The sequence below is a fragment of the Crocuta crocuta genome, unplaced genomic scaffold, assembly GCF_008692635.1.
Source record: "Crocuta crocuta isolate KB4526 unplaced genomic scaffold, BGI_CrCroc_1.0 scaffold14, whole genome shotgun sequence".
In the NCBI taxonomy this organism is placed as follows: Eukaryota; Metazoa; Chordata; class Mammalia; order Carnivora; family Hyaenidae; genus Crocuta; species Crocuta crocuta.
The window spans coordinates 3120811-3147227 of NW_027530209.1; the positions used below are offsets into that span (position 1 = coordinate 3120811).

The following is a 26417-nucleotide window of genomic DNA, read 5'->3' on the forward strand; positions in this document are numbered from 1 at the left end:
TCTGGGATTAACATGAGGTGAATTAAATTTTGAAAGGATCTCCCTAGCTGACTTATAGGGAATAGAGTGAAATGGGCGAGAGTGGAAGAAGGCAAAAGATGGTGGGCTTAGTTAGAGTGCCAGTTATGGAGATGGTAAGAAATGGTTGAATTTTGGGGGTTCTTGCTAGATTGGCTCTGAGATGGGAAAGGGCAAGCCAAGCAACTGAGGAAATTTTCCAACAGGAATAGGTTTGGAAGCAAAACCAAGACTTCTGTAGGATGTGTCCGTATTGGTGTGCTCGTTACACATGCACGTGGAGAGCTAGGCTAGGTGTTTGGGTCTGGACTTCAGGAGAGAGTCGTATTTATCTCATTTTGGTCAGTGGGGGCCCATTTATATTTTTTCCTTGGCCCTTTTTGATAGGATCCATTTGTATTTCATAGCTTACTTGCTTTCTGGGAAAGCAGGATGTTGTTTTATGGATTTCCTGCTCCAGACCTGGAATCGTCCACTCTTCCCTGGAGTCTTTATTCTCTTTAATAGGCAGTTGTATTTAAAGGCCACCCTCTAGATATTGCATGTGCTTCTTTTGGGTTGCCATTGCTTTGAAGCCTTTCCAGTGGCTAATGGAGGAAAAGTTTTCAGTTCACACTGGCATTTCTAACTCACAGTTAAACAATGGACAAGATTAAATTCAACGTATTTTTATTTCTTCAATTTTTCTATCATCTCTCTACTCTTTCGTTGAAAAAATCTTGGCTACCAGCAACGTTCATGTAATTTCCTATTGGCAATATGTAGGTTATATTCAAAACCATTAATAACACCAGTGTTGCTGCTAACAATTGAATGAACTCTAAGATTTCTTTTCAACTCCATTTGTACATAGAATGTGTCCCACTAAATACTTAGAGTGGAAAGGCTGTGTTCTAAAGTTATTTGAAACAATTCATTTCTCTGTGTGGGTTTGCCACCAACTTGATATATGGTTAGGTTCATTCGTTTCAGTTTGTTTTCAATTTTTAGGGATTCCTTTTTTTCTTTTAGACTTAATTTAATTCTTGAATATGTAAAACATATGTTTCCAAGTCAAAGCTATATTGACAAAAGCAAGGTATACTCAGAAATCTGACTTAAGATATCTGCCTCATTCGTGCTATCTCCTCTCTCCCCTTAGAGGTCACTCGTCTTTCATTTAGTTCTTGGGGTCCTCTTCCACAGAGGGTATTTCTCCTCCAAGTAGAAGTAAATTGGTGTTCATGTTTCTGTCGCCATTCATACCCAAGAGGCAGCTAGGTAAACTCCCTCTGTACTATATGTATATTCTTATGAGAGACTATGTACAGGATATGCATATGTGCGTGTGAGTGGGTCGGAGTTCTCTGGAGAAACACAGCCAACAGATATATATGTTGGGGTGGAGAAGGAAGCAGGGAGGGAAAGATTCTTTTAAGGAATTGGCTCATGTGATTATGAAGTTGAGGAGACAAGCTGGAGACCCAAGAAGGTCAGTGGTGTAGTTCAGTCTGGATGCACAGGCCCGAGAACCAGGGAAGCCAATGACGTGGGTCCCAGTTTGAGGGCAAGAGAAGACGGGTGTCCCAGCTCAGTTAGGCAGGTAGGCAGAGAGAACAGATTCTTTCTTCCTCCACCTTTTGTTCTGTTTAGACCCTCGACAGATGGAATGATACCCGTCTACATGGGGGAGGACTTTACTCAGTTCACCCATGTAAATGCTAATCTCATCCAAAAACACCCTCATAGACACACCCAGAAATAATGTTTAATCTGGATATGTTTAATAATGTTTAACCCCTCATCCCAATCAAGTTGACACATAAAATTAGCCATCACAACGTATGTGTACTATTAGTCCCTAGGAATACACATGCTTGCTTTTGTCACTTAGCCATGTATCCTAAAGATCACTCTAAATATAAAGAAATCTCCCTCATTCCCTTTTATGACTACATGGTATAAGAATATACATTTTTAATCATTTCCCTAGTTTATTCTAATACCTGTTAAAGTTTTTGGGCCATTGATTTTTAGGAGACTTACATTATTTGGGTCATAAGGATATTTTCCCAGTCCATTTGTGAGGGCTCTTGTCAAAGAAAACTGGACCTACTGTAATGAACTAGATGAGCCATAATTGCAATCAGGGTTTCCTTTTACTTCCTCCCATCCTCACACTTTTACTTCCTTACTTCACACTTTCCTGCAGCAAACGCTTCCGAGGCTGTTTGCTTCCCTTGTCCACTCATACGGGAAAAGGGCTTCAATGTTACAGAGGTCAGTGTTCCTCATTTTTCTGGTAACCACTTCCCTCAGACAGAAAGGACTATTCAAATGGGAAAGGCATTGTATAGTGAAAAGAACAGGAATAGTGGTTGAAAAAAACACCATATTTACATCTTACTAAGTTTCTTAAAAGCTCTGGAACCTTAGCTTAGGCAAGTGACCTCAACTTTCTGAAGTGGTTTTCTCATCTGATTAGATGGGATTACTCCTTGATCTGTGCACACTTCTGTGTGGTCGCCCCATGAAATAGCATCTATGATAGGGAAGTCGGCTTTCTTTCCTCACCCTTCTTACAGATAGGCTCCAGCATTCCTTCCCCTCCCTGCCACGCCTCCTCCCCCATCACTGGCATCTTTCCTGGCAACACGCCTACCTTCCAGTATTTCTCCCATATGAAGAAAGTCTTCCCATGATTTTACTTCTTCCTCCACTAGCTTCTGGCTCGCTTCTGTTCTTTCTAGAGAGCTCATCAAGAGCGTTCTCTTCTGGCTCTTACAGTTCACCTCTGCCTATTCATGCTTGAATGCGCCCCTCTCGGATTTTCCTCTGCTGTTCTTCGGAGTCTGCTCTTATTAAGATCCTGAGAAGGAGACACTCACTCTTCCTCCTGTGTGTGTCTCCTTTACTATTCACACAGAATACTTCACTCTCAACTCTGCCGGTCAGCAGTGTGTGGGTTTTCTTGCACACCAAGCAATTCTGTGGCACCAGCTGGGAGGCTTTCAGTTTAACTCCGTTATGACAGTATCTACCTGGAGATAGCGTCAGATCCTATGGGTTGAGGGTTGAGTCCCAGAAGACTGCCTCCCTCTACTTTCACTTCGGACGCCAGTTGCAAGTCCAAGTTGTTACCTGTGTCTCTAACTGATCACCCATAAATCGGAGGTTTCATGACCCCCACTTTAAGTTTGGTTAATTGGCTACAGTGGCTCACGGAACTCAGGAAAACAATTTGCTTACTCTTCACTGGGTTTTTATAAAAGGATATGATAATGGGGTTACCTGGGTGGCTCAGTCAGTTAAGTGCCTGGCTTGATTTCGGCCCAGGCCATATCTCATGGTTTTTCAGTTTGAGCCCCATGTCAGGCTCCATGCTTATGGTATAGAGCCTGTTAGGGATTCTCTTACTTTCTCCCTTTCCCTCTCTCTCTGCCCCTCCCTGCTTACTCTCTCTGTCTCTGTCTCTCTCAAAATAAATAAACTTAAATTTTTTTTTAAATTAAAGAAAAAGGCATATGATACAGGACAGATGAACACCTAGATGGAGAAGATGCACAGGCATGGTGTGGGAATGTGGGTATGGAGATCCGTGCCCTCCCCCAGAGCTGCCACACGTCATCCATCTGGAAGCTCCCTGAACCCTTTTGGGATTTTTATGGAGGCTTCATCCATTTCCGGCCCCGCTGCCCTGTCTGGAGAATGGGGGATGAGCTGAAAATTCCAAGCTGCAATCATGGCTTGCTCTTTTTAGTGACCAGCTCCTATTCAGGAGCCCACCCAGAGTCATCTTATAAGAACAAAGACACTGCTGTCACCCAGGAAATTCCAAGGGATTTAGGAGCTCTGTGCCAGGAACCAGGCACAGGTCTATCTGTGCTATCACTGATCTGCATAACAAAATCCAGTGATAACATTCGTCTTCACGTTAACATATGTTCTCTCTCACACCTCCTGGAAATACTCTCTTTGCTTTCAGGACACTCATCCTATTCTCCTGCCTCCCTGATTGTCCTTTCTGAGTCCTGTTTTCAGATTCTTCCACATCTCCCACATTCAGAGCTCAATACTTGGGACTTCTAGTCTTACTACTTCTTGGTGATCTCATCTCCTCTTACCTCATGGTTCTAAATACTCCATAACTTCTGGGGCGCCTGGGTGGCTTAGTCGGTTAAGCATCCGACTTTCGCTTAGGTCATGATCTCGCGATTCGTGGGTTTGAGCCCCGCGTCGGGCTCTGTGCTGACCGCCAGCTCAGAGCCTGGAGCCTGTTTCAGTCTGTGACTCCCTCTTTCTCTGACCCTCCCCTGCTCACGCTCTCTCTCTCTCTCTCTCTCTCTCTCCTAGAAATAAATAAAACATTAAAAAAAATACTCCATAACTTCTGCTTTTGTGTCTGTAGCCCTCTCTTTCCAGTCAACTCCACAGTCCTATTGTCCACCTGCTTCCTTGACATCTCCATTTGCATATCTAGCAGGACTCCGGAAACCTCAAGTGTTCAAAACCGGATTCCTGGTTCTTTTCTCCAAAAGCATTCTTCCTTTCTTATTTGCTATCTCAGGACATTCCATGTCCCAGTTGCTCAGGTCCCAAACTCTGGAGTCATCTTTGCTTCCTCCTTTTCCTCTCACATTTCACATTTAATCTTCTGTGACATTCTACTTGGCTTTACTCTCCAAATGTGGTAAAACTCCTTCTGTCCAGTTTCTTAGCACAGTGGCAGCAGTAGCAGCTGCTCCTCAGGTTTCACGATACTTATGTAGACAGTTCGAAAAAGGAAGATGCCAGAAAGTTGACCAAGAAAGACAAAGACCTAGCAGAAGTCTGGGGCAAGCCCAGAAAATGAGAGAAGGTCCAAAGGCAAACTCCAAGATAAGTTTAATGGCTTTGTCTTGTTTCCTAAAGGCACAGGGGACAAATTATGAGGAAGTGTCCAACTCCCAAGTTCATAACTGCGATGGTCCTCTCTGGAGGACTGACAGTTTGAGGCTCCCTGACCAGGGCATCCCTTGAGGGGAGGTACTTAGTAGAAGATGCATCCGGTTGGTTTCTAACACAGAACCCGTGTAACCTGCACCAGGAAAGAGGGAAGCACCAGCTGCTGGTGATGATGCGTGAAAGCTACAGCAAGGAAGCAGATGTACACACCACTGAAGCTCGGCTTCATTTTTATTTTCTCTTAAAGCTCATCTAAATGTAGATGTTCAAAAATAAAACTGTATTACATGAACATGCAAGAAAAGAGAGAAAATACTAAAACTCTTCATTAACTCACTCCATAGTGATTCCATGCACCTGGGGATTGGCACGTGGCCCTCAGTTGGCTGGTTCTTTAGATTCATTGCTAGTGACTAATCGAGCTCCCAATAATGTGACCCCCTGAATTTTATATGATTTAGATTTTTTTAAAAATTCCATTTGTAGCATTATGGCAGAAGGTTACAGGATATCCAGGATGTGACCTTTTCTTTCCTCCTGTGCTGCTAGTGTCATAGTCTGAGGCAAGATCATCTCTCACTCAGATTATTGTCACAGCCTCTTACCAGGTCTCCCTGCTTCTATTTTTGCTTTCTTTCAGTCTGTTCAGCACAGCAACCAGGGTGATCCTGTTCATACCTAAGTTGGATCATGGCACTTTCTGGCTCACAACCTGTTTACCTCCCCGTTTCACTCAGAGCAGAAACCCGAGTCCTTGCTGTGCAATGAGGTCTAACAGTGGCCACTTTCCTTCCCTTCCCCCCTACTTCATCTGCTCCTCTTCTTCCTCCTACTTTGTTCCAGTCCCTTTATTGATCTTGCTGCACCTTGAGCACCCCATACTCAGTCTCACCTCAGGGCCTTTGCACTTCCTCTTCCCTCAGAAAGCTCACTCACTTCCTTTAGCTCTGATAACACCTCCTTAGGGAAGTTTTCCCTGCACACACTATTTTAAGTCGTACCCCTCCCATGCCTTTTCCTTTTTACTATAGTGTCCCTCATAATAGTTATCTTGAATCACAAGGATTTTATTCACTGTTTTATTATCTTCCTTTCCACCTTCTCGCACACACTTGCCTGTAAGCTCCACGAAGGCAGAGATATTTGTCTCTTTTGTTCACCACTGAACCTGCAGATGGTGGGACAGTGTGGTCGGCACATAGTAGCACATCATGAATATTTTTTGAATGACTTTGAATAGATTGGACACATACAGTGCCATGAGTGTTTGGCATATTAGTATCAAGATGATGAGGGGATGAGATTCTCAGGCTTTCTTTTTGGTTCCGTATTGAAATTCAGCATGTTAAAATCCCTGGTTGTCCGTTTTCTCCCAGGAACCCTAACATTTGATGCAGGCTGTCTCTGTAACAGGTGCTGAAATTTTTAGCAAATCTTTTTTCTTCTCCTGTCTTCACTTTTATCTTCTCTAAATAGGCTGGTGCCACCGCAGTCTAGGGTCATTCTAGTTTTTGTAAAATTACTCTGAGTAATTCTTTGTATCGAGAAAACCACTCCTAGGATTAGGTTCGTGATCCTTTTTAGACTCCTAGCCTGCCCTTCAGCACCTTGTGAAGACCGCGGTGTTCACTGCCCTCTGTTCCCCCTGGTCGATTTGGCTCTGTCCCCTGCCCTTCTCTGTGTTTATGGTCTGGTGAGTTCAGGCCTTCTGCAGTGGAGTTAAAGAAATATAGTCCTGTCTCCCCTCTTAATGCATTTTAATTCTCATTATCCTTCTGGTTATTGATGTAGAATATAATTTTTAAATTCACTAAGGTTGTTGCATTTCCATGGGGGAAAACCCTTTTTGAAAGTATCCAAGTATTGGCTGAATGTGTAATTCATTTTGAAACTGACTTTCTATGCCTTTTATGAAGTCCTGATCAGTGCTTGCTTTCTTCTACAGGTTTTTTGTTTTTTTTTTTGTTTTGTTTTTTTGAAGTCAGGAAGTAAAACAGTCACCAACTTACTGAAGGAAAAGGCGTTAAAGCACTGATGCTGCTTTTCCACAATTAGCAATAATTATACCCAGAAAAAGCAAAAGCGTTTCAAAAGTCTCGTAGCTTAATTTGCTTTTGCAAAAATATAAAGTACTCCCAACAGTTTCTAATTTTGATTACTCTTTACAATCACTATTCTGTGTTGTAATTGCCTGCTTTTAAAAAAGCTTGGTATTGTGAGGAGACCTTTAGAAATAGGACTTGCTAATGAATACAGAGATATTGTGGAATAGGATAGGGAAGGCTGTTGGGCAGAAAATTTTTCCTTTCTTACCTGTTTTCAACATTTATATAGGTTCTTCCAGAAAATAAAATAAAATATAAACCTATGTAGACCAGACTCAAACAGTTATAATAAATGCTTTTGGTTCTCTTAATGAGAATCTACATTTGTGGGTGGCCTGTGTTAATAGGTGAATTCATTATATTTGTTCGTGTTTATTTGTGTGGCAAAATACAATTAAATACAAAAAATTTGTTTTTTTCTTTTCCAGATCTTTACCAGTTCTTAGCCAAGCAAATTATGTTCATGTAGTAGAATTTTAACTAATCTTTATTAGGGCTAAGGATGGAAATAGCATTTTGTTTATTATGGATTTGGGGTAAAATCCAGAAACACCACTTAAACTATTGTAAGCAGAAATCAATTTGTTTCAATTCTCATTAATAGTTTTTCTTAAGTTATTAGGCTACTTTTTGCAGTAATGCAGTTTATGTAATTTAGTTTTAATTTTAAAATTTTATTAGAAATCCTAGAGTGTCTTAGATAATCATTAAGAACATAAATTGTCATAGAGGCTTCAGTAATATGACTGAATCCCACTTACATCCTTGAAAATGTTTGGCTTAAAGATTGGTGCTGTCAATTTGTTTCTCATGATTTACCTCATTTTAGTGCAGAGTATTAAAACCAAAATGCAATATACATTTAATATCAAATACATACACACACACACGTGTGTGTGTGTGTGTATATATATACACTTTTTTTTTTTTTTTTTTTTGGCCAACCATATCTCAACCCATGGACTGAATATGGTGATTAAGATTTTATTCAAGCAGCTACATGAATATTCATGGAACAGTGGAGGAAGAAGCTTGGTACCTGAGGCTAAGTCATTGCATTTTATGTGGCCGTTTCTTTCTTGTTGTGGATTAGAAAAACAATGTGGGAGGGAGAAAAATGATCTCAATTTATCATCATAGTTGTATCTGGGATCTCAATCCCAGATAACCAAGGACTCATTTGTTCTTGGCAGAACTTTCTTTTTAGTTACTCTTAGGTTGACCGGGCAGCTTTGCAGCTGACTCCTGAGCCTTGAACACTATTGATCATCACTCTGGTCGTCTTGAACCCCATCCCCCATCTCCTTTCCAGGCCTTTGAAGCCTGCCTTCCTCCTATCCTGGGAAAGGTGAGAAAGTATATCGGAGATAGCCATGCCATTTGATGACTTGTTTCATTTTGTTCATGTCCTTTAAAATTAACGTTGACAATTTGGAAGCCCTTTGTAATGCAGGTGATAGAAGACAAATTGTAATTGCTTGTGGGCTGAAAGTTTAGGTTGTATCGAATTACCATGTGTCTCAGAAAAATCAAAAGTCCACTGTTTCAGAATGGTAATGTGGTTGGGAAAGGTGGGTGGGGAAGCTCTAAGTGTGAGACTGTTTCTAAAGAAGGCACATTGCTTTTCTTTTTTAATGTTTATTTATTTTTGAGAGAGAGAGAAAGCACCTGTGGATGGGGGGGGAGGGGCAGGAGGAGGGTGGCACAGAGGATCTGTAGTGGGCTGTGTTGACAGCAGAGAGCCCAGTGTCCAATGTAGGGCTTGAACTCATGAACTGTGAGATCATGAACTCAGATTATGAACTGAGCTGAAGTTGGACACTTAATCGACTGAGTCACCCAGGTGTTCCACACATTGTGTTTCTTAGACATGGATGTTTGTGTGGGGTGGCGTGGGATGGAGGGCTGATGAAGATTATTGGGGACCGTGGCTACCCTTAATGCGGCTGTTGGCTCTGAAAAAGTCTGTATAAACTGCATACTGCTGTATCTAAACTATGGAACACATTATTAACTTTTTAATATTTAAAATATTTTAGATAATGCATTATGTCTCCCATACTTTCTACTTAGTGCTACGTGCATTGATTTTTAAGCACCTTATCCTCTAAATTAATTTGTTATTGAACTCAAGTGTCTTCTCCCCACCTTGTCAGAAAAGAATAAAAGTCTTTTATGGTCTGAGATGCAAGTGCTGGAATTATTTTACAACTTTGAGTAAATTTAAAGTAAACTTTGAGTAAAAAACCCCAATTCTTCCTTGCTTACATTGAATATTATAAGAAGTGTTACCCCTGAAACTTGGTCTGAATTCTCCTATGTTAGAAATTTCTGCAAATTCAATTTGGAATCAACACGTGGGCATTTTTTTTTCTTTTTCATCATCTTAAATACAGAAAATCATAACCTATTTTAAGCTTCTTATAAATGATGGAGCACTTGTTTACATGGGAAAAATGACTCTATCTAAGTAGTGTATTGAAGTTCATGTTAATGTTTGCTATTTAATGACACCTAATGATATTCAATGAAGGGTTATGCTAAACCGAAGAGAAAATGTGTTACCCAGGCAACTGCCTCAGGCAGACTAGAGATGCAGGCATATGGCTCTATAGTACACATTATTTCAGCATCTTTAAGCATAAAGAGCCACACATGTAATTGACTGTGAAAAATTACTGCTCAGTTACTGTATTGTACGGTCATAATAGAAGTAAATGAATACGTCATTGTTGTTGGAACAAGTCTGTTGGGAATCACTTGTAGACTCTACTATTTAAGAAGCAAAAATACAATAAGAAGAAAATAGCTGGTTTAATTAACATGTAAAATTGGGTTAATTTGAATTCAGCTGGCACAGCAGATATTAATGTTGGCTTTTTTGTATGATATTTGGGCTCAAGCTTGGGTACTTTATTTCTTCTTGCCCACAGCATGAATAATTTTATTTCTTAAAATTTGATAAAGGCTATTTCAGTCACTTAAATTTTGCTTTGCCAAATGCTTATGTTATGATCACATCGAAAAAGGTTTTTGTGTGTATCCATTAAGTCAATTGTCAATAAGACTGACAATTGAAGGGAAAAAAAAGTTAAAGTACTTCTGAGTAATTGATAATGTTCCTTGAAAAGGAACAGTAAAGCTTAATTTCATGTATTTTTTTTTAAGTTTGGTTGCTGCTTATTTTTAATTTTTAATTTTAATAGACAAACTGGATTTGTCATTGGCAGATGCAAGAAAGTAGCACATTTGCTCTTGTTGCTTTCTGTGTGTCTGTGCTTAGGTGCTTATTTTCGAATATCTCTTTAATCATCATTACCTGGCTTCAGAGATGCAGAAAAACACATTGGGAGAAGCATTGTGTTCCAATTAACTCAGTCGATTTTTGGTAGTTTCAAATGCTATTTGAGCAGAGAAACACCCATGCTTAATACGGGCATCTGCTAAAAGTATGCATGAGAAAATTCTGTTCTTCAGCCTGTCTTCCGAGCTTTTTAAGCACTCACAAAATCTCTTGAGTGGAAGGTACCTTTTGTGTTTTTCAGCTCTGAACCAAGGGAACAATGAAACTGAAGACTCAAGTCAGATAAGTACAGGGTTCGGCAGCGTGTGCTCTACTGGAAGCATTAAACTAACTGCCTGGTTATCCAGCGGCAACCTAACAGCTAACCTGCTACCTTATGCAGAGTGATAGCCAGCATGCAGCGGTCACTTAAAAAAGGCTGGTTAACAAATTTTTGTGCCTGCTGGCATTTCAGGTCCTGATTTCTTATCTAAAGTTTATATCCCCATTGTTCTTCTTCATTTACCAAGTTAATAAAGTTGAAGCCTTCTCATCCGGCCTTAAAATAACAAAGGAAGATCTAGGAAACATAAACATTTTTTTCAGTCTATTTTGCTTACCTAAGTGAATGTTCCATTATGGTTTAGAACTACTTTCCCCCACCTTCTTTTTTTTAACCAGTGGTCTTTATTTTTTCCCTTTTAATTTCTTTCCTCCTTTTAGGCAACCTCCAATTTAAAATGACTTCATTATGACTTTTTTTTTTAACTTAATACACTTATCCTCTTAAAAGAAATCTGAGTCTTTGGTTAGATCTTAAAATGCTGTATACCCAGTGATGTAATTAAGGTATGTGATATTTATGCTGCACATTATTAAATTCTTCCAATATTGGTCATTAGACACAATGGGAACAACATCATATAAGATAGCTTTTTAGTTTTTTTTTTTTTTCTCCAATGCCTGTTAGTGTTTAAGAATGAACAGGATATTTGTCTAGAGTCTTACAAAGATGGAGAACATGATTTGTCTCTGGGGGCGTTCTCTCCTTGATCCAGCATTACTCTTGTGGGGATTGGCCATGATTATAACCTCTTTATGACTCAAAGTTTGAAAGGTTGGAGAGGTGACAGGACGTGACAGATTCTCCTGAGGTCATTGGACAATGAACAGTGTTACTTAACAGGGAGGAGAAGAAGGAATGGGGTATAGAACGTATTTAGGTGGGAGACATTTTTGAGTGTGTAGTTCAGTGAACTATTAACAAAAAGTAGAATGGGGGTGAGTCATACCTGTTAAATATGTTTGATCCCTCTGATAAGGAAGGAGATGTTGGAGGTATAAGAATGCCCTCTATAAATCACAGTAGTTGTCACGGTCAGCCTTGGGGAGCCCCCGTGCTGTTTGGAGTGAATTGCAAGGTGTGGACAGACAGATAGATCTGGAAGTATGGGCTTATCACTTACTGAGTCAAGCTCACAATTACAAGGGTCTGTAATATTTATCTACTTTTGGCAATATAGAGGCAGTGATCTATGCAGAGGTGTATTTATAGGCTAAATTCATGATAACAGTATAGTAAAGTTGCTAATAAAATCTTTAATAGGTTTTCAAAGCCAGGCAGTAGCATGCTTGTTTGAACAGTATTCAGTTTGCCAGATTTCCTTGGAGCCAATGAATTTAAATAGCATGTAGAGCTGAGGAGCCCAGCTGGTCTCTGGACAGATCTACTCCCGGCAATGCCAAGGCCAGAGCCGGAGCTGGGATGGGCACTGGACGGCCCCCTGGAACCAAACATGGAAGAAAATGGGATAGTAGACTGAAAGGCATTGGATAGATCCTCCTCCATAGATCAGGAGAGGAGATCTGCTCCATCTTGTCCAGCAGGATCATTCAGCCACTTAGGCAAAGGAAAAACTAGAACTTGGGCTTTTTTCCACCTTACTCCTAATGATTTTAGGATATAAAATTGGGTAATTATTCATCGTGTCTTCAAAGTGTGTTGAGAACACTTGTGATGAATTTGCATAATTGGGGTTATGAGGCTTAGTTTGTTTTCTCACTGACGATCAACTGGCATGTTAAATAAAATCTTTCTTTATGAGCTCCTCCATCATCTGCCCAACTAGTAGTTTTCATATCCTCTGTAACTGCAGGGCCTCAGAGTCTGTGCGTCTGGCTGCCATTGGCTGTACAATCACAGGCCACTGGGTTTCCGGGGGGCGCCCAATTTGCCCCTGGGTTTTACAAGCTGTGCGCCGTGACTTCTTGGGCAAAGCCTGGATTTGAACCCTCTCCGTTCCGTTTTCTCTCCTGCTAAGCCCTCAGCCTAGCCTGCTGCAGCCAATGGGGACTGGGCTCGCTTCTTCTCCCTGCAGTCCATGCTCCGCAGTGTCCTGAGTGTTCTTTCCATGTGATCCCATCACTCCTGAGCTTAACGCCTTCCAACAGTGGCTGTCCCCCATGCATGCTTGCAGTGGAATCCACATAGCCTTGTGTGCTCTGCATGCTCCCTCATCCCCATCTCCCTCCAGCTTCAGTCCTCCCGTCTCCAGCCCTCTGGTGGCTCCCCGCCCCCTGCATGGATCTTGCCAAGGTTGGCCTGTCTTAGGGCCAGCCCCTCACTGAGGTTCTTCTGTCCCAAATGCTCTTGTTCCACATCTTCCCAGGGCTTCCTCCTCATCATTGAGACTTATTGCACCTCCCAAGAGGCATTTGCTGGCCACATAGGCAGACAGCCCCTCTCCCATCCACATCATTTTAAGCTTGGCTACACTTGGGAAGGTTAAAACAAAAATGACTGCTCAGGTCCCTCCTAAGACCAATTAACTAGGCTCTCTGGGGCTGAGAAGCACTGCTTTAAAGCATTTCTCTCTTTTATCCTCTACACAGATGTTAGCCGATTATGAATCCTCTTATTTTTACTTGTTTGTGCTCACTGCCTGCCTTCTCCACTACAGTGGAGATCCCTGAGATGTGGATTCTGTTCATCTTCATTTTCATGGTAGCCTTAGTGCCTAGGGCCTTGCCTGGTATACAGTAGGTGCAAGGAGCATATTTGTTTGCCTGGTGGCCTGAACAGTATATATTTTGCAAGGCATTTGGGAGGGAGATAAAGGAGCTGGAAAACCCCCAAAGCTATTAAAGATGTTAAAATCATGGAGGCCAAAGCTCTTTTGCTAAACTGGAGATCTTAGGAAACTGAGTTCTGTGTTTGTTTTTTTTATCCCCCTCGACATTCACAGATACTTGAACCTGGGTGGTCTGGTGGTTGGGACCCAGTGTTTGGAGTTCAATTTTACTTTTATCTCTGCCGTTAATCCTGGACAATTGTTTGGCTTCTCTTGTAACACACGGAAGAGGGTTATAAGGAGAAGTTATTTTTGCGAAGCACTCTTGTGGTTAGGAACCTTAAGTAAAAGTGGTAATTGGATTTTGATATGGTGCATTGTCTACATCCAAACTTCCTGAAAGCTGAACAGATCAGATCCTTATGTGCAGTTGCTTAAACTCTGCTAGCCACAGAGTTGGCCTGGAGGTGGGAGCCAGGCAGGAGGTGAAAGGGACCACATAGGGGATAAGCCACTGCTGAGAATAAGCAACAGCAGGAGGAAGAGAGAAACTGGAGGTTATCCACCTTGGATAGCCAGTTAGTGTGACTCCTTCCATCATTTGTTTCTTTTTTCAGTACCCTCCCCAAACTTTATTTAGGTCTTCTGCCACTTACCTAAGTTTATTAAATCCTTGAGGTTTGGTTTCATATACATTTTAGTTTTCCTTTTATTACAAAGTAATTTTACTACTGAAAAGAGTAGAAAATATAGGCAAACAAAAAGATAAAAACCTTAAATTTCTAATATTTCTCTCTAGAGAGAACCGCGTTTGACACTTTGGCATGCATCCTTCACACTTTTATGTATGTGTATAAAGTATTATTTTTGTCCATTTTTAACAAAATGGGATTTTTTTTAACATACATTTGTATTACTGATTTTTTACCTAATGTGAATTTGTTTATGTAACAATTATAGTGGTTGGATAGTATTCTATATATGGATATTCCTTTATGTAATCAGTCACATATTTTTGCATATTGAGGTGGTTTTCACTTTTTGCACTAATATCAACAATGCCGCTTCAACATCCCTGTACATAAAAGCTTGTACACCTTCATTTGGTATTTTTTAGGGTGCGTTCCTAGAAGTGGGATTGTGGGATCAAAGAGTGTGAGTGTTTTTAAGACTGTTGCTGTGCTATCAGATTGCCCGCTCTCGAGGGCGGAGCACCATACACTCGCATCGCTAGTCATAAGGAGCCCTTCCTTCCCCTCAGGTCTTCATGGTTCTTCCCTGGGTTCAACCAACACGTCTCACCAACTCTACACTCTTCTCCTTCAGCTCATTTAGCATTGCCAGATTAAATGGTTTGAAGCACAGAGTCATCATATCACTAAGAATTTCAGACTTTGTCTATCATCAGGATGTGAGCACCGCTGCACCTGCCCTTACCCAGTAAACTTGTAATTCTTTTTTTTTTTTTAATGTTTTTATTTTATTTCTGAGAGAGAGAGCGTGAGCAGGGGAGGGTCAGAGAGAGAGGGAGACACAGAATCAGAAGCAGGCTCCAGGCTCTGAGCTAGCTGTTAGCACAGAGCCCGACATGGGGCTCAAACCCATGAACCATGAGATCATGACCTGAGCCGAAGTCGGATGCTTAACCGACTGAGCCACCCAGGCGCCCCTAAACTTGTAATTCTTGTGGCTCTTCCTCTCCAACCTCGCCATCTACCCCCTGGGCTATCACTTCTTAGGGGGCAGAGGGTGCACCTTTCCCCTGTGTTTTCCCAGCATCGGCCTCTGCTCAGCACATAGAGGAGGCACTGAAGCCTCATTGCGGTTGCCAGCCTGTCCATCCCCCCCACCTCCCATCTCTGCTCCAGCACGTCTACATCTCCTGCAGGACAGATGGTACATGTCCACTTGGTCATATCTTCCCTCTGATGTCATGTGATTTTACTGACATTCTCAATCTCTTTCCTCTCAATGTGATAATATCTTTCCTTCCTCTGAAATGCTAAGTAATTTATCTCTGCTTCTGTTACTTGCCACTTTCCCCCCAGTATATCATGGTTTTCAGTCTGCTCTGTTTTAAGTGTCTCCAGTCTGAGAGCTATCCCTTCCAAAGCTGAGAGGAGGAGACCTAAAGTTATGCTACTCTAAGGACACTCGGGCGTCATCTTGGTACGTGTCCTTCTAGTATCTTTCGGTGTGTATAGTTATGTCATCTTACACAGTCCTAAGCACAGTGTACTGATCCAGTCTATACTCAGTCCCTTTTCTCTTCGGCTCAGTATTTGGGTATTGTAGGTGGTGTTTGGGTTACTTTACATGGACTTTCAAGGAGTTGTAAAGTTGCTGCTGTTAAAAATGGCTTTAGAGTAAAGAGAATAATGGCCCTAGTGGTTTGAAACACAAAAATGACTTTAAAAAAGTCTCTGGAACCAGGAAATGGAGTAGTTAGAAACCTATTCTTCCCTCATCTGAGTGGTTGTAGGCCTGTGAAAAATGGGACTTCTGGGTTTACTTCGCTTCGCTGACCCATGGCCCACTATTAGTTGCTGCAGGTGAGCATTGGTGTCAGACACTGTTCCTCGGACAGTAGTCATGGAACTACTGTCATCAGAGTTGTGTGATTTATTTTAGAGGGCATCTAGCATTTCAGAGAAGTTTTGGGTGGAAAAGGAACCAAGTGAGCTCACCAACCAGGTCTGAACTTGATTAAGCTTGTATTCTTTGTTGTAATTTATGTTAATACCCATTAAATCTGTAAAGCAAGACCGAAGTACTGTTTATAGGAAGTGTGTGTGTGTGTTTGTGTGTGTGTGTGTGTGTGTGTGTGTGTGTTTAGATAGCGTTCTGTAAATGAATATAGTACTATGTAATTATTCTGATAGCCTTCTCGTCAGATTACCTTGAAAATCCAAAATGATCTTGCTGAACAGTAAGACATTATGATTTCATGGTTCATCTGTGTACCTCCTACATAGATGTATAATACTTGTATCTAACAGGATTACCAAATTACATACCTTTTTGGTATCTGTAACATGCCTAAAATACCAGAGTATTCATTGGCCAGATATGGTTATGAAACCACATCGACGCTGCCAGATGAGGATTTGTTCACCCACATAGATAATGTTCAGGTTTCTCAAGCCATTTTGAGAGAGGAAAGATGCTCTTTTTATTGTATTTAAGCCTTTCTTTCTTCAGACCATTAAATTAAAAAAAAAAAGTGCCTCTTTTCTGGATAACACAGTGTACAATTCGCTTTTAATTAACCTAATGTCTGTTCAGGGATAATTGAGCAAATATGATTGTTTTCTGCCTTGACAGACTGCCAGCAAGTTAAACTGGGGAGCAGTGTGGCTGTGTGGTTGTTGCTACCTGCTCAGAGGAGCCCTGGGGTAAGAGTGGTGGTTAGAAGAAAGCAGACAAGCAGAAACACTTTCCCCTGTCCGCTATGGCAGTGTCGTGGAGGATGCTGAGCATGCCTCTGGACGGAGATGCTTCCAGACAGTTTCCTTCACAGCCTTAAGTAGCCTTTGTTTAAAACCTCCCGGATCTGTGTTTCCAATCTTGGCCTTTGTGTTAGTTTGCTAGGGCTGCTGTAACAAACTACCACAAACTAGATGGCTTTAAACACAATACGTTTATTGTCTTGCAGTTCTAGAGGCTGGGATCCAGGGTGTCAGCAAGTCTGGTTTCTTCTCAGGGCTATGAGGGAGCATCTGTTCCATGCCTGTCCCCTAGCTTCTGGTGGTCTGCTGGAAATCTGTGGCATTCCTTGGTTTATAGAAGCATCTGCTCAGTGCCCCTTTATCTTCACATGGTGTTCTTCCTGTGTGCATGTCTGTGTCCAAACCTCCCTTTTTTTTATGAGGACTCCAGTCATACTGGACTAGGTGCCCACCCTGTTCCAGTATGAGCACATCTTCACTATTTACCTTTACAACATCCCTACTTCCAAGCAAAGGTCATATTCTGAGGTCCTGGGGGTTAGGACTTCAACATGAATTTTGGTAGGGGGGGTGGATACAGTTCAACTCCTGTCAGCTCCTCTCCTGAGTTTCACACCAGTGCTTTTGGTTTCCTGCTGGACACCATCTTCAGTGTCCCACTGGTACCTCAGATGTAACACGGTCAGCTTTGGTCTTACAGGCTCACAGGCCCTTCTCTCTTTTCACTTTTTTCTCCCCTTTATATTTGGTGGTGTGTCATCATCCTGCTCAGTTATCCAGGTTGGAGGTCTTGGAAGTAGCTAGACCTCTTTCCTGGCCCTCAGCCTCCGACATCCAGTCGCCACCATGTTTTGTGACTTCTGCCTCAACTGCGTTTCTCTAGTCTTTCCTGCCTGTTCAGTCCTGGAATTGGTAGCTCTGGCTTAGACCCCTGTGGCCCCCAGCCCTGAGGCTGTCTCTCCACATCTTATCTTTCTCCCCTGTTAAATTCATCTTCCACACCAATTCCTTTGCTGTGATATGAAGTTGATAGTTATTAACTCCCAAACCTTCAGGGACTTCTCACGGTTTGTTAACAAAGTCAAGATTTTGTGAGATGCCCTTTAAGGTCCTGCATACGTGGCCAGCGTTACAGCTCAAGCCACTCTTCACTCCTCACAACCTGTTACGTGCAAGGTCGGCAACACAGGTGTCCTTGCCTTAACCACAGCACGCTTTGTCCTGACCTCCGTGCTCCGCTCCGCTCCGCTCTTTCCTCAGAGAACCACGTGTCTCTGCCCTTCACTCTTCTCTCCACCTTCCCCTGCCGGATGGAATCCTGTCTCAGTGAGATGGAAACCAGGACACCTGGCTTTTAGGCCCAAATGCCACAAGTGCTTCACTGTCACACAGTCATTAACTTCTGGTTTCCTCAAAAGTAACATAAGGAGGTTGAAGTAGATGATCTCTAAGATCTTCTCAGCTTCAAAATTTCTTCTTTTGGAGTGCCTGAATGGCTCAGTCCATTAAGCATCTGTCCAACTCTTGATCTTGGCTCAGGTCTTGATCTCAGAGTTCGTGGGTTTGAGCCCCACATCAGCCTCCCTGTGGACAGTGTGGAGCCTGCTTGGGATTCTTTCTCTCCCTCTCTCTCTACCCACCCCCCTTCCATGTTCTGTCTGTCTCTCTCAAAAATAAATAAACAAATGTTTAAAATTTCTTCTTTAAGTGCCCCATTTACATACAGTGTTCCACAGTTTTTGTAGCCGGAATAAATTGCTCTTTTGTGTCCCTTAATACTTTATTTCTTCTTTAGTTTTGATCCTCAACTTGTGCATTCTGGTGGGTATATATGCACATGACTACCTTGCCCTCTCCTAACAGATTGTAAGCTCTTTGAGGCCCCTTAAGAATGTTTGACTCAACTCTGGTTCCTCTCCCATGCCTACCTACTCCTGACCTTGCTTGCACATCGATTCTCAGTGAGACAGACTGAATGGTAGAGAAGACGTTTTGGGCATGCATTCTTTTGAAACACATGCTATTCCTGAATGTTCCCATGCATTCAGAAGGTTGTGTTTTGGATGGTGAATAACAGAGATAGTATACTGAACACACCATATGCTTTTCCTTTCTTTGTGACATTACGAGCAGGTGACATTCTGCGAAACCATGAACTTTGTAACATTCACTTTGTACAAAAATGCATTCTCTCTATGAGATGTTTCGAAGTAATGAAGTGTTTTGAGAAACATAGGGCAATGCTTCTGTTTTTTTCCTCCCTCTGTATCCTCCAGACACTTGGACTATTTCAGTGTATCATTGGAATATTTGGGACAGTTAAAGTACAAAGTAGTGGCAAAGAACATTTCTGGAAAGGCTTTTGTTGGTGCGTTTACTCCTCATCATGTTGTTCCGAACAACCAGACTTGATCATGTCATGACCTTGCTTAAACAGTTTCAGTCACTGCTTGCTTCCTTGAGAAGAGAAACCAGGCCCTTCTTTTGTTTTCATGCCCATCTCTGGTCTGACACTTCTAATCTCCTTTCACCATGTTTTCTTTCACGTGCTCTACTGCCCTGACAAAATCAGTTCCTCACCATTCTGCTTGTACACGCCCTAGCTTCCTTGCACCTGCCTTTCTGCAAGCATCTCCCCACTGGAGTGCCCGCCCTTCTGTGCCCATTCCTACGTACCTAGTTTCACTCATGTTTCGAGACCCAGCTTATATTCCATTTCTGCTACAAAGATTTTATTTTCTTTTTTTTCTTTCCTACCACAATTCTGTTATCATTATATTGGTCCCTGTCTTAGATTGGTCTTTATACTGTTTGTAGATCTAGACTAGTGTTATGTGCCTTATGAGACTAGAAGTTGCTTGACGTCACGTTTCACGTCCGTTTGTATTCCACCACCCCTACCCATACTATCCCTAGTTGAATCCACATGTGGTCAGTAGGTATCAACAATGAATGAGTCTTTGTGAACCAATTTTACATGGTGTATAAAGGTATTAATGAATGACAAAGCTGTTTTATTTTGCTGCTACACAATCACAGCTTAATCTAAAATATCTAAGCTTTAATTCTAGAGTCCAATGATATGCCTGAAACAAAAATGCTATGTTGGCTAGTACGGTTACATTTGAAATTATAATTCAAACCTGTCATGTTCTTTAGATTCTGTACATTGTTATTTCAGTCCACTGTATGTGAAAAGAAATGCTAAGTGTTTATAAATGTTTAGGTTTGAGTTTAATTTTTTGACAGTGACATTTAATATTTTTCCTCAGTGTGTATTTGTGTATGCTTTTATTTTCTGCAAGCTACTGATTTTATGCTTTGTGCTTGTTTTATGTTGCAGATTAATATCCTTTCAAGAATTCGTAGCATTTGAATCTGTCCTGTGTGCCCCGGATGCTTTGTTCATGGTGGCTTTTCAGCTATTTGACAAAGCTGGCAAAGGAGAAGTTACATTTGGTAAGGGGTGTGAGTGTGTGTGCACCGAAGTAAGTGCACACTTGAGTGAGCATTTTTTTCCCCTTTTGAATGAAGTGTACGAAAAGGCTTTTGAGAAGTTCAGCACATTCCTTTGAGCAAAGATATCTTCGTGATTTGGGGGTCCAGTTCAGGTCTCTTTCTTTATGGAGAAAACAAAACAAAAAAAAAAAACAGGGTTTCTGGCTCAGTATTGATACTCTGGTGTAGTGTTCAGGCAAGGGAGAGTGCACATGACTTTTTCACTGGGCCGTAGACCATGCAAACTCAGCAGGACTTCTCTTGCTTCCCTTCCCGTGGTGCTTCCCGCCAACAGGCTGAAGGCGGTAATAAACTGCCCATGAACAGAAGGTACAATGCACAAGGTCCTCAGAGTGCTGACCTCGTCCCCACAGAGTAGCGTGCGTGCAGAGCCCTGCACAGGACGGCAGCTGAAGGTGGTGTGTGCAGAGCCGTGTTCTTCCAAGCGGTGCACGACCCCCCTTGGCTGGGTTGGTGGTGCCAGCTGTGCTGCCACCTTCTTTATTTTGAAAAGGGGAGAACCAGCCTCACCAGGAGTAGCTGCAAAGCTGCAGAAAACCCAGAAGTCTTTTAAGTATTAGGAGAAAGGAGGTGGCGGGGCAGTGATAGATAGGTTCTTTATGAAAAATAAACTGCTTACTGAAGTTTTAAAAAAGTGTAAGAATAAACTTTTTACACTGAAGATAGAGTTGACAGAGAGTACCGCATTTTCCTTGGACTGTGTAGTATCCAGTGTGCGATATTCGTGCCTGCAAACCTGCTGTAGATGGCCCTGCAGCTGGGGAAGAGCCTGTTTGGGCTTGTGGATGGTTTGCTCAGGGGAGATGGCTCACATGCCCATTTCAAATGTCTCTATTCATAGTTTCTAATCGGTTTAGACTTCTTGGGCTTGTCTTACTTGATGGACTGTGAGAAACGTGCAGATAGGAGGAAAATACGGCTGGTATAGTAGAGTACTATCCATTCTGGAGTGGTTGTGGAATTGGAGAGGCTTACCTACTTCCAGCTCTGCCTCTTTCATCTCTGAGCATGTCAGTCCTCTCAGGTCTTCGTTTTCCTTATCTGAAGTGAAGATAATAACTACGTAAAGCATAGATAAGACAGCATAATACACTTATTCTAGAAGCCTTCCCCTTCTGCACCTGATCCTCCATGTTCCTTTGACATGACAGTTACTGACGGCTGGATCATCTAGGGCAAAGGCGAAACATGGTTTTGTTTCATACAATCTAGAAGCTCAGATGCTTTCCATGAACACTTCGTGAGAATTATTTCATATTTAAAAATCTCTGGAATAATTTTAGTTTTTTTCTTTTCCATCACCTGATTCCTCTTAGTATAACTGTAACCACAGCTTTTCAGTGGAGCCCCAACAAAAAATGTCCCCACTGAAACTTTCAACTAAATAATGAGCAGCTAGTTCATGGTGGCATTGATTACCCGCTGGAAGCCAGTTGGATGAAAATATTACGATAGCTTTTCCTGGGGATGAACAGAGGAACACCTGTACCTTTGAGTGAGTTGAGCACCGGTGTTCACCCTCGTCTTCCTCCTTTCTGTTGCACGTCTGGAGGGAGAAGTGTGAGAGAGACGGGGTGGAGATGGCGGCCCTGAGAAATGGACTCTAGATGTTTTCCTTACATCATGAGCATGAAACAGTAAGGGCTATTGGAGGCACTAGCCACACCACTGGCCTGGCGGAGGAAAGAGAGGCTGTCCCCAGTGCAAGGAGGGGTGTGTGTTAGTGTGAGCAGAAGAGAAGAAGAGGTGAAGAAGCAGGATGCAGGAGAGAGGGTCATCTGTGAGGTGTAACAGGAGACTAGCATGAGAGTTCTGTTTCTGCTTCCTCCTAGCGGCTTGTTGATGACTAAATCATTTCAACTTCCTGAGCCATATTTTCCGCATCCATAAGATCAGGGTAATAATAATTTCCTTTATCAAGACTGTGTGAGGATGAAAATCTATACTGCATGCAAAAGTGCTCTCTGGAGAACAAAGGCCTCTATAAAAATATTACTAAAGAAAAAACTTGAAGAGAGCAAAGGAGGATTTTCGTTTTCTTTCTTGTTTTTTTTGGGGGGGGGGGAGTTGGGGGAGGGATACCCTGTACTTTTAACTTGCAGTGTAACCACTGGCCAGTTAGCCGGTAACTTTCTTACCATCTGTTCTGTGCAACACTGTCCCATCTCTGAAGGCATAAGAGATTGACATAAGAAGTGGTGCCTTCGAGGGGCTACAGTTCTGACTGTGTCATCAGTTGCACGTAACTTATGGAAGAATGTGCAGCTTCTCTCCCAGTGCCCCCGCCCTCCACAGGTCATTTGTTCTAGAGCCTGCCTGTCTTACAGAATATACACAGGGTGTGTCCTCTATCCATTTATGGTAAGCTGATGGGGTCCTCGCCCAGTATGGGGGGAAGTCGTACAATGTAGCCTGGGCCTTTCTGAGCAATTCATCCCTTTTTGGGATTAAACTAAGGGATATGCATACTACAAAGTAGATACCCAAATGACCATCAACTTGCAAAAAAAAAAAATGAAAACATTTTTTCAGAAGGTAGAGCAGTGTCATCCATGAGAGGTGTGTGCTGCGTATAATAGGGTTTTACCCCAGTAAACAAACAATATAGGGGGTGTGGGAGCCTAAGGAGTGTTTCAACAACAGGTATCTTTACTGTTTTTCTTTAATATTTTTTTATGTTTTCATTTCATTTTTGAGAGAGAGACAGTGTGAGCGGGGGAGGAGTAGAGAGAGGGAGACAGACTCCAATTCAGGGTCCAGGCTCTGAGCTGTCAGCACAGAGCCCGACATGGGGCTTGAACTCGCGGACTGCGAGGTCATGACCTGCGTTGAAGTAAGACGCCTACCCAAATGAGCCACCTAGTCACTCCAACAGCAGGTATCTTTAGAAGAAGCCAGCAATAAGTGTGTTTTCCAGGAAACTCATATGGGGTTGAAGAAATTTTTTTAAAAACAGGTGGACAGAAAAGAGGACTTATTCAGCCTTGGTCTCATAAACCCACAGAATTAAGAGAATCCAGATCTGTGACTGGGCTGTGTCTCTGTGTGACACTGTTTGAGGTCTATGCAGTGACACTCCTATCTCTGGTTGCATCCTTAGCTCCTTGTAAACCCATCAACCAAGAATGCTCCTTTTGTGTTTCAGAGCTTGCCTGGGTGTGTCTTTGGGAGGGGTAAGCCTGAAGAGGTGAGAGAGGAAGGACTCTTTTTTTTTTTTTTTTACCTCCCAGATTGGCTCAATCCGGTGTGGCCATGAGGGAAGCACTGTTTCACAGGACACAGAGGCTCATCTGGAGCCTTCCCCTGGGGGGCAGGCCAGGCAGGAGAGCCGTGTCTGTTCCTTGTGTCTCCCGGCCTTGCGTTTCATCCAGAGGAGAGCAGTTACACTCTATCTGTACACATAGTGGGTTTCCACTTGAGGGCTTATTTGAAGGCAGGCTTCCGTGACTAAACTCAGGAGGCACCAGTGTTTGTCAACAAGCCAGCAGCGTTCATGCTCCCACTAATGCTGATTCTGGTACACACCAAACAAACAATGAGGTGGCATGAGCCGTAGATAATCAAGTGTCACATTTCAGCAAAAGCTTGCCCCATTTTCTCTGAGGCCTCATTTATGTTTAGCATGTTTTCATGTCTAGATTACTCTGTGTCTGCTACAAAGAAAAGATCTTGATTAGGCCAATTTTGTTCCTTTGATGTCTAGGTCATTATGTTCACCTGTTTCATTTGAGGGAAAGTGTATCTCCAGTATTTGGTTCTTACCCTATTTTCTCACTTTGGTACCTGATATTTTTAAGTGCATTCTGAGGTGTCAACAAGTGTGTAACATGGGTAACAGGATGTTAGTATAAGAAGATTCTAGTTAACAGTTTGCAGTTCTGTACGTGTAAAGAAAATATATTTTGTTCTATATATTTTTTGTGTTTTTAGCCTATTTTATATGTGATGGTGATTTTTTACTTTTAATCTTTAAAGTATACTTTATATAAGCATAGCGCCCTTACAGAAGAATGCATACGTTGTAAGTGTACGTCTTGATGAGCTTTTGCATAATGTATCTGTCGTCATCCAGATGAGAGAGAGAATAGTGCCTGCGCTCCATGGGGCCTTTCCCTATTATTGCCCCCCAGGCCCAGTGGTCACAGCTGACATCTGTCACCATCAGTTGGGTTTGCTTGTTTTTAAACTTAATAAAAATGGAACGATAAAGAATGTACTGTTTTATTCTGACTTCTTTTGCTTAAATTGTATTTGTGATTCAGTCATGTTTGTGATGTGTGTATTTTTACTTTGTTCTTTTTCATTGCTGCATAGTATTCCTCTGCATGACTGTCTACTTTGCCATTGGTAGACATTTGCACACTTCCAGTTTTTGGCAGCTGCAAATAATATACTTTGAACATTCTTGTATACATCTTTGGGATGTGGACGTGGGGGGGCATTCCTAGGAGTAAAATTTCTGGGTCATAGAAAATGTGTATACCTGGCTTCCATAGATACTGCCAAACAGTTTTGCAGAGTGTTTGTACTAGATTACATTCACACTGTCAGTGTGTAAGAGTTCTCTTTATTCTATGTCTTGGCTAACACTTAGTATTACCAGTCATTTTTATTTTAGTGATATCTCACTATGTGGCTTTCATTTGCATTTCCTGGATTACTACTGGGTTCTGCGATGTTTTAAAAAGTTTTACTGGCCATTAGCACATCCTCTTTAGTGGTGTACTATTTGTCTAGTGCAGCGTGTATCTCACAGATAACTTCACTCTCTGACTTGCACTTCCACTCACTTAATAGAGCCCCGAGGAACAGAAGTTCTTAATTTTAATGTAGTGCAAATGATCGGCATTTTCCTATATAGATAGTGCTTTCTGTGTCCTGTTTAAGAAATCTTTGCTTACCACAAGGTCACGAAGATAATACCTCCTATGTTATCTTCCAGAAGTTTTTTTGTTATCCTTTCAAATTTTGATTTTTACTCTTTTTAGAACGTGTTTGGGTTTTTTGTTTGTTTCCTTTTGCATGTAGTGGGGGTCACTCCCCAGCGCCCCAAGGATATCTAATTTCCCAGCACCATTTACTGAAAGGATCACTCTTTTATTGCCCTATGGTGATACAGTGATGATAAATCACTCATCTGTTTGAAGTGTGTTCTTCTGTAATTGTCTTTCTGCATCATCGCTATACTTTCTTAATTACTACAGATTTATAATAAGTCTTGATTTCAGATGAATCCTCCAGCTTTTAAGATTATCGTGGCTATTCTTGGCCTTTTGGATTATCAAAACAATTTTAGAAAAAGTAGTTTTCACAAAAATTCTGAAATTTTGAATGCTGTTGCATTGAATATTTGTAGTATGTTTATGTGTGTCTATATGTGTATAAATTTTCAACTGCCTTAAGGTTTCTTTGAAGTATTTAAATAAAGGCTTATTCAGTAATAAATGTTAGCCTGTTCCACTGTATTTGGAAAATGTAAGTTGGTGAAGACTATAAATTTTGAAAGAAAAAAGTACATATCTGTGTGATTCATCATCTAAAGATGCTAGTGGAGGTCTGCCATTTTGTAGGTAGGTCTGTTGCCAGTAGGAATCTGTGCTAACCTCTCAGAAGGAAGGTAGCAGGAACAGGACCTATATTTTACCTCTGACCTGAAGAGTAAGCATAGTTTTTTAAAAAAATACATGAATCTTAATAGATGTATATTATGTTACTAACACATTGAATATAATCAGTGGAAAGGAACTTCAGAATACTCAGAATTTGAACATCACTGATATTGTCAAATTTTGATTAATGTAGTGGGAGAAAAGGGTGTACAAAAGAGAGGAAATCATGGGGAAAGCAAGCAGGCTAGGAAGAGGAAAGAGGAAATGATATTTGTTGATGGTCTAGTCATTTAACCAAAGTAAAGAAATCATGAATAAAGTCACATTATATTAATTATAAATCTATACACTATTGCATGAAGAGATATTTGTAAAAGCTTCAATTTATAATATTTAAGACCTTATCTCTTTAAAATATATGTTTTTTGAGTATCAGCATG

At 41.6% G+C, this 26417-nt stretch overlaps 1 protein-coding gene across 1 annotated transcript in view; it reads left to right on the top strand.

The window, feature by feature from the left end:
* Positions 1-26417, top strand: part of SLC25A13 (solute carrier family 25 member 13) — a 184552-nt gene that overhangs the window by 51053 nt on the left and 107082 nt on the right. The window contains exon 5 of the mRNA XM_077765407.1: positions 20193-20308. Within this exon, the coding sequence (XP_077621533.1) occupies positions 20193-20308 (116 nt within the window). The remainder of the gene's footprint in view (positions 1-20192; positions 20309-26417) is intronic.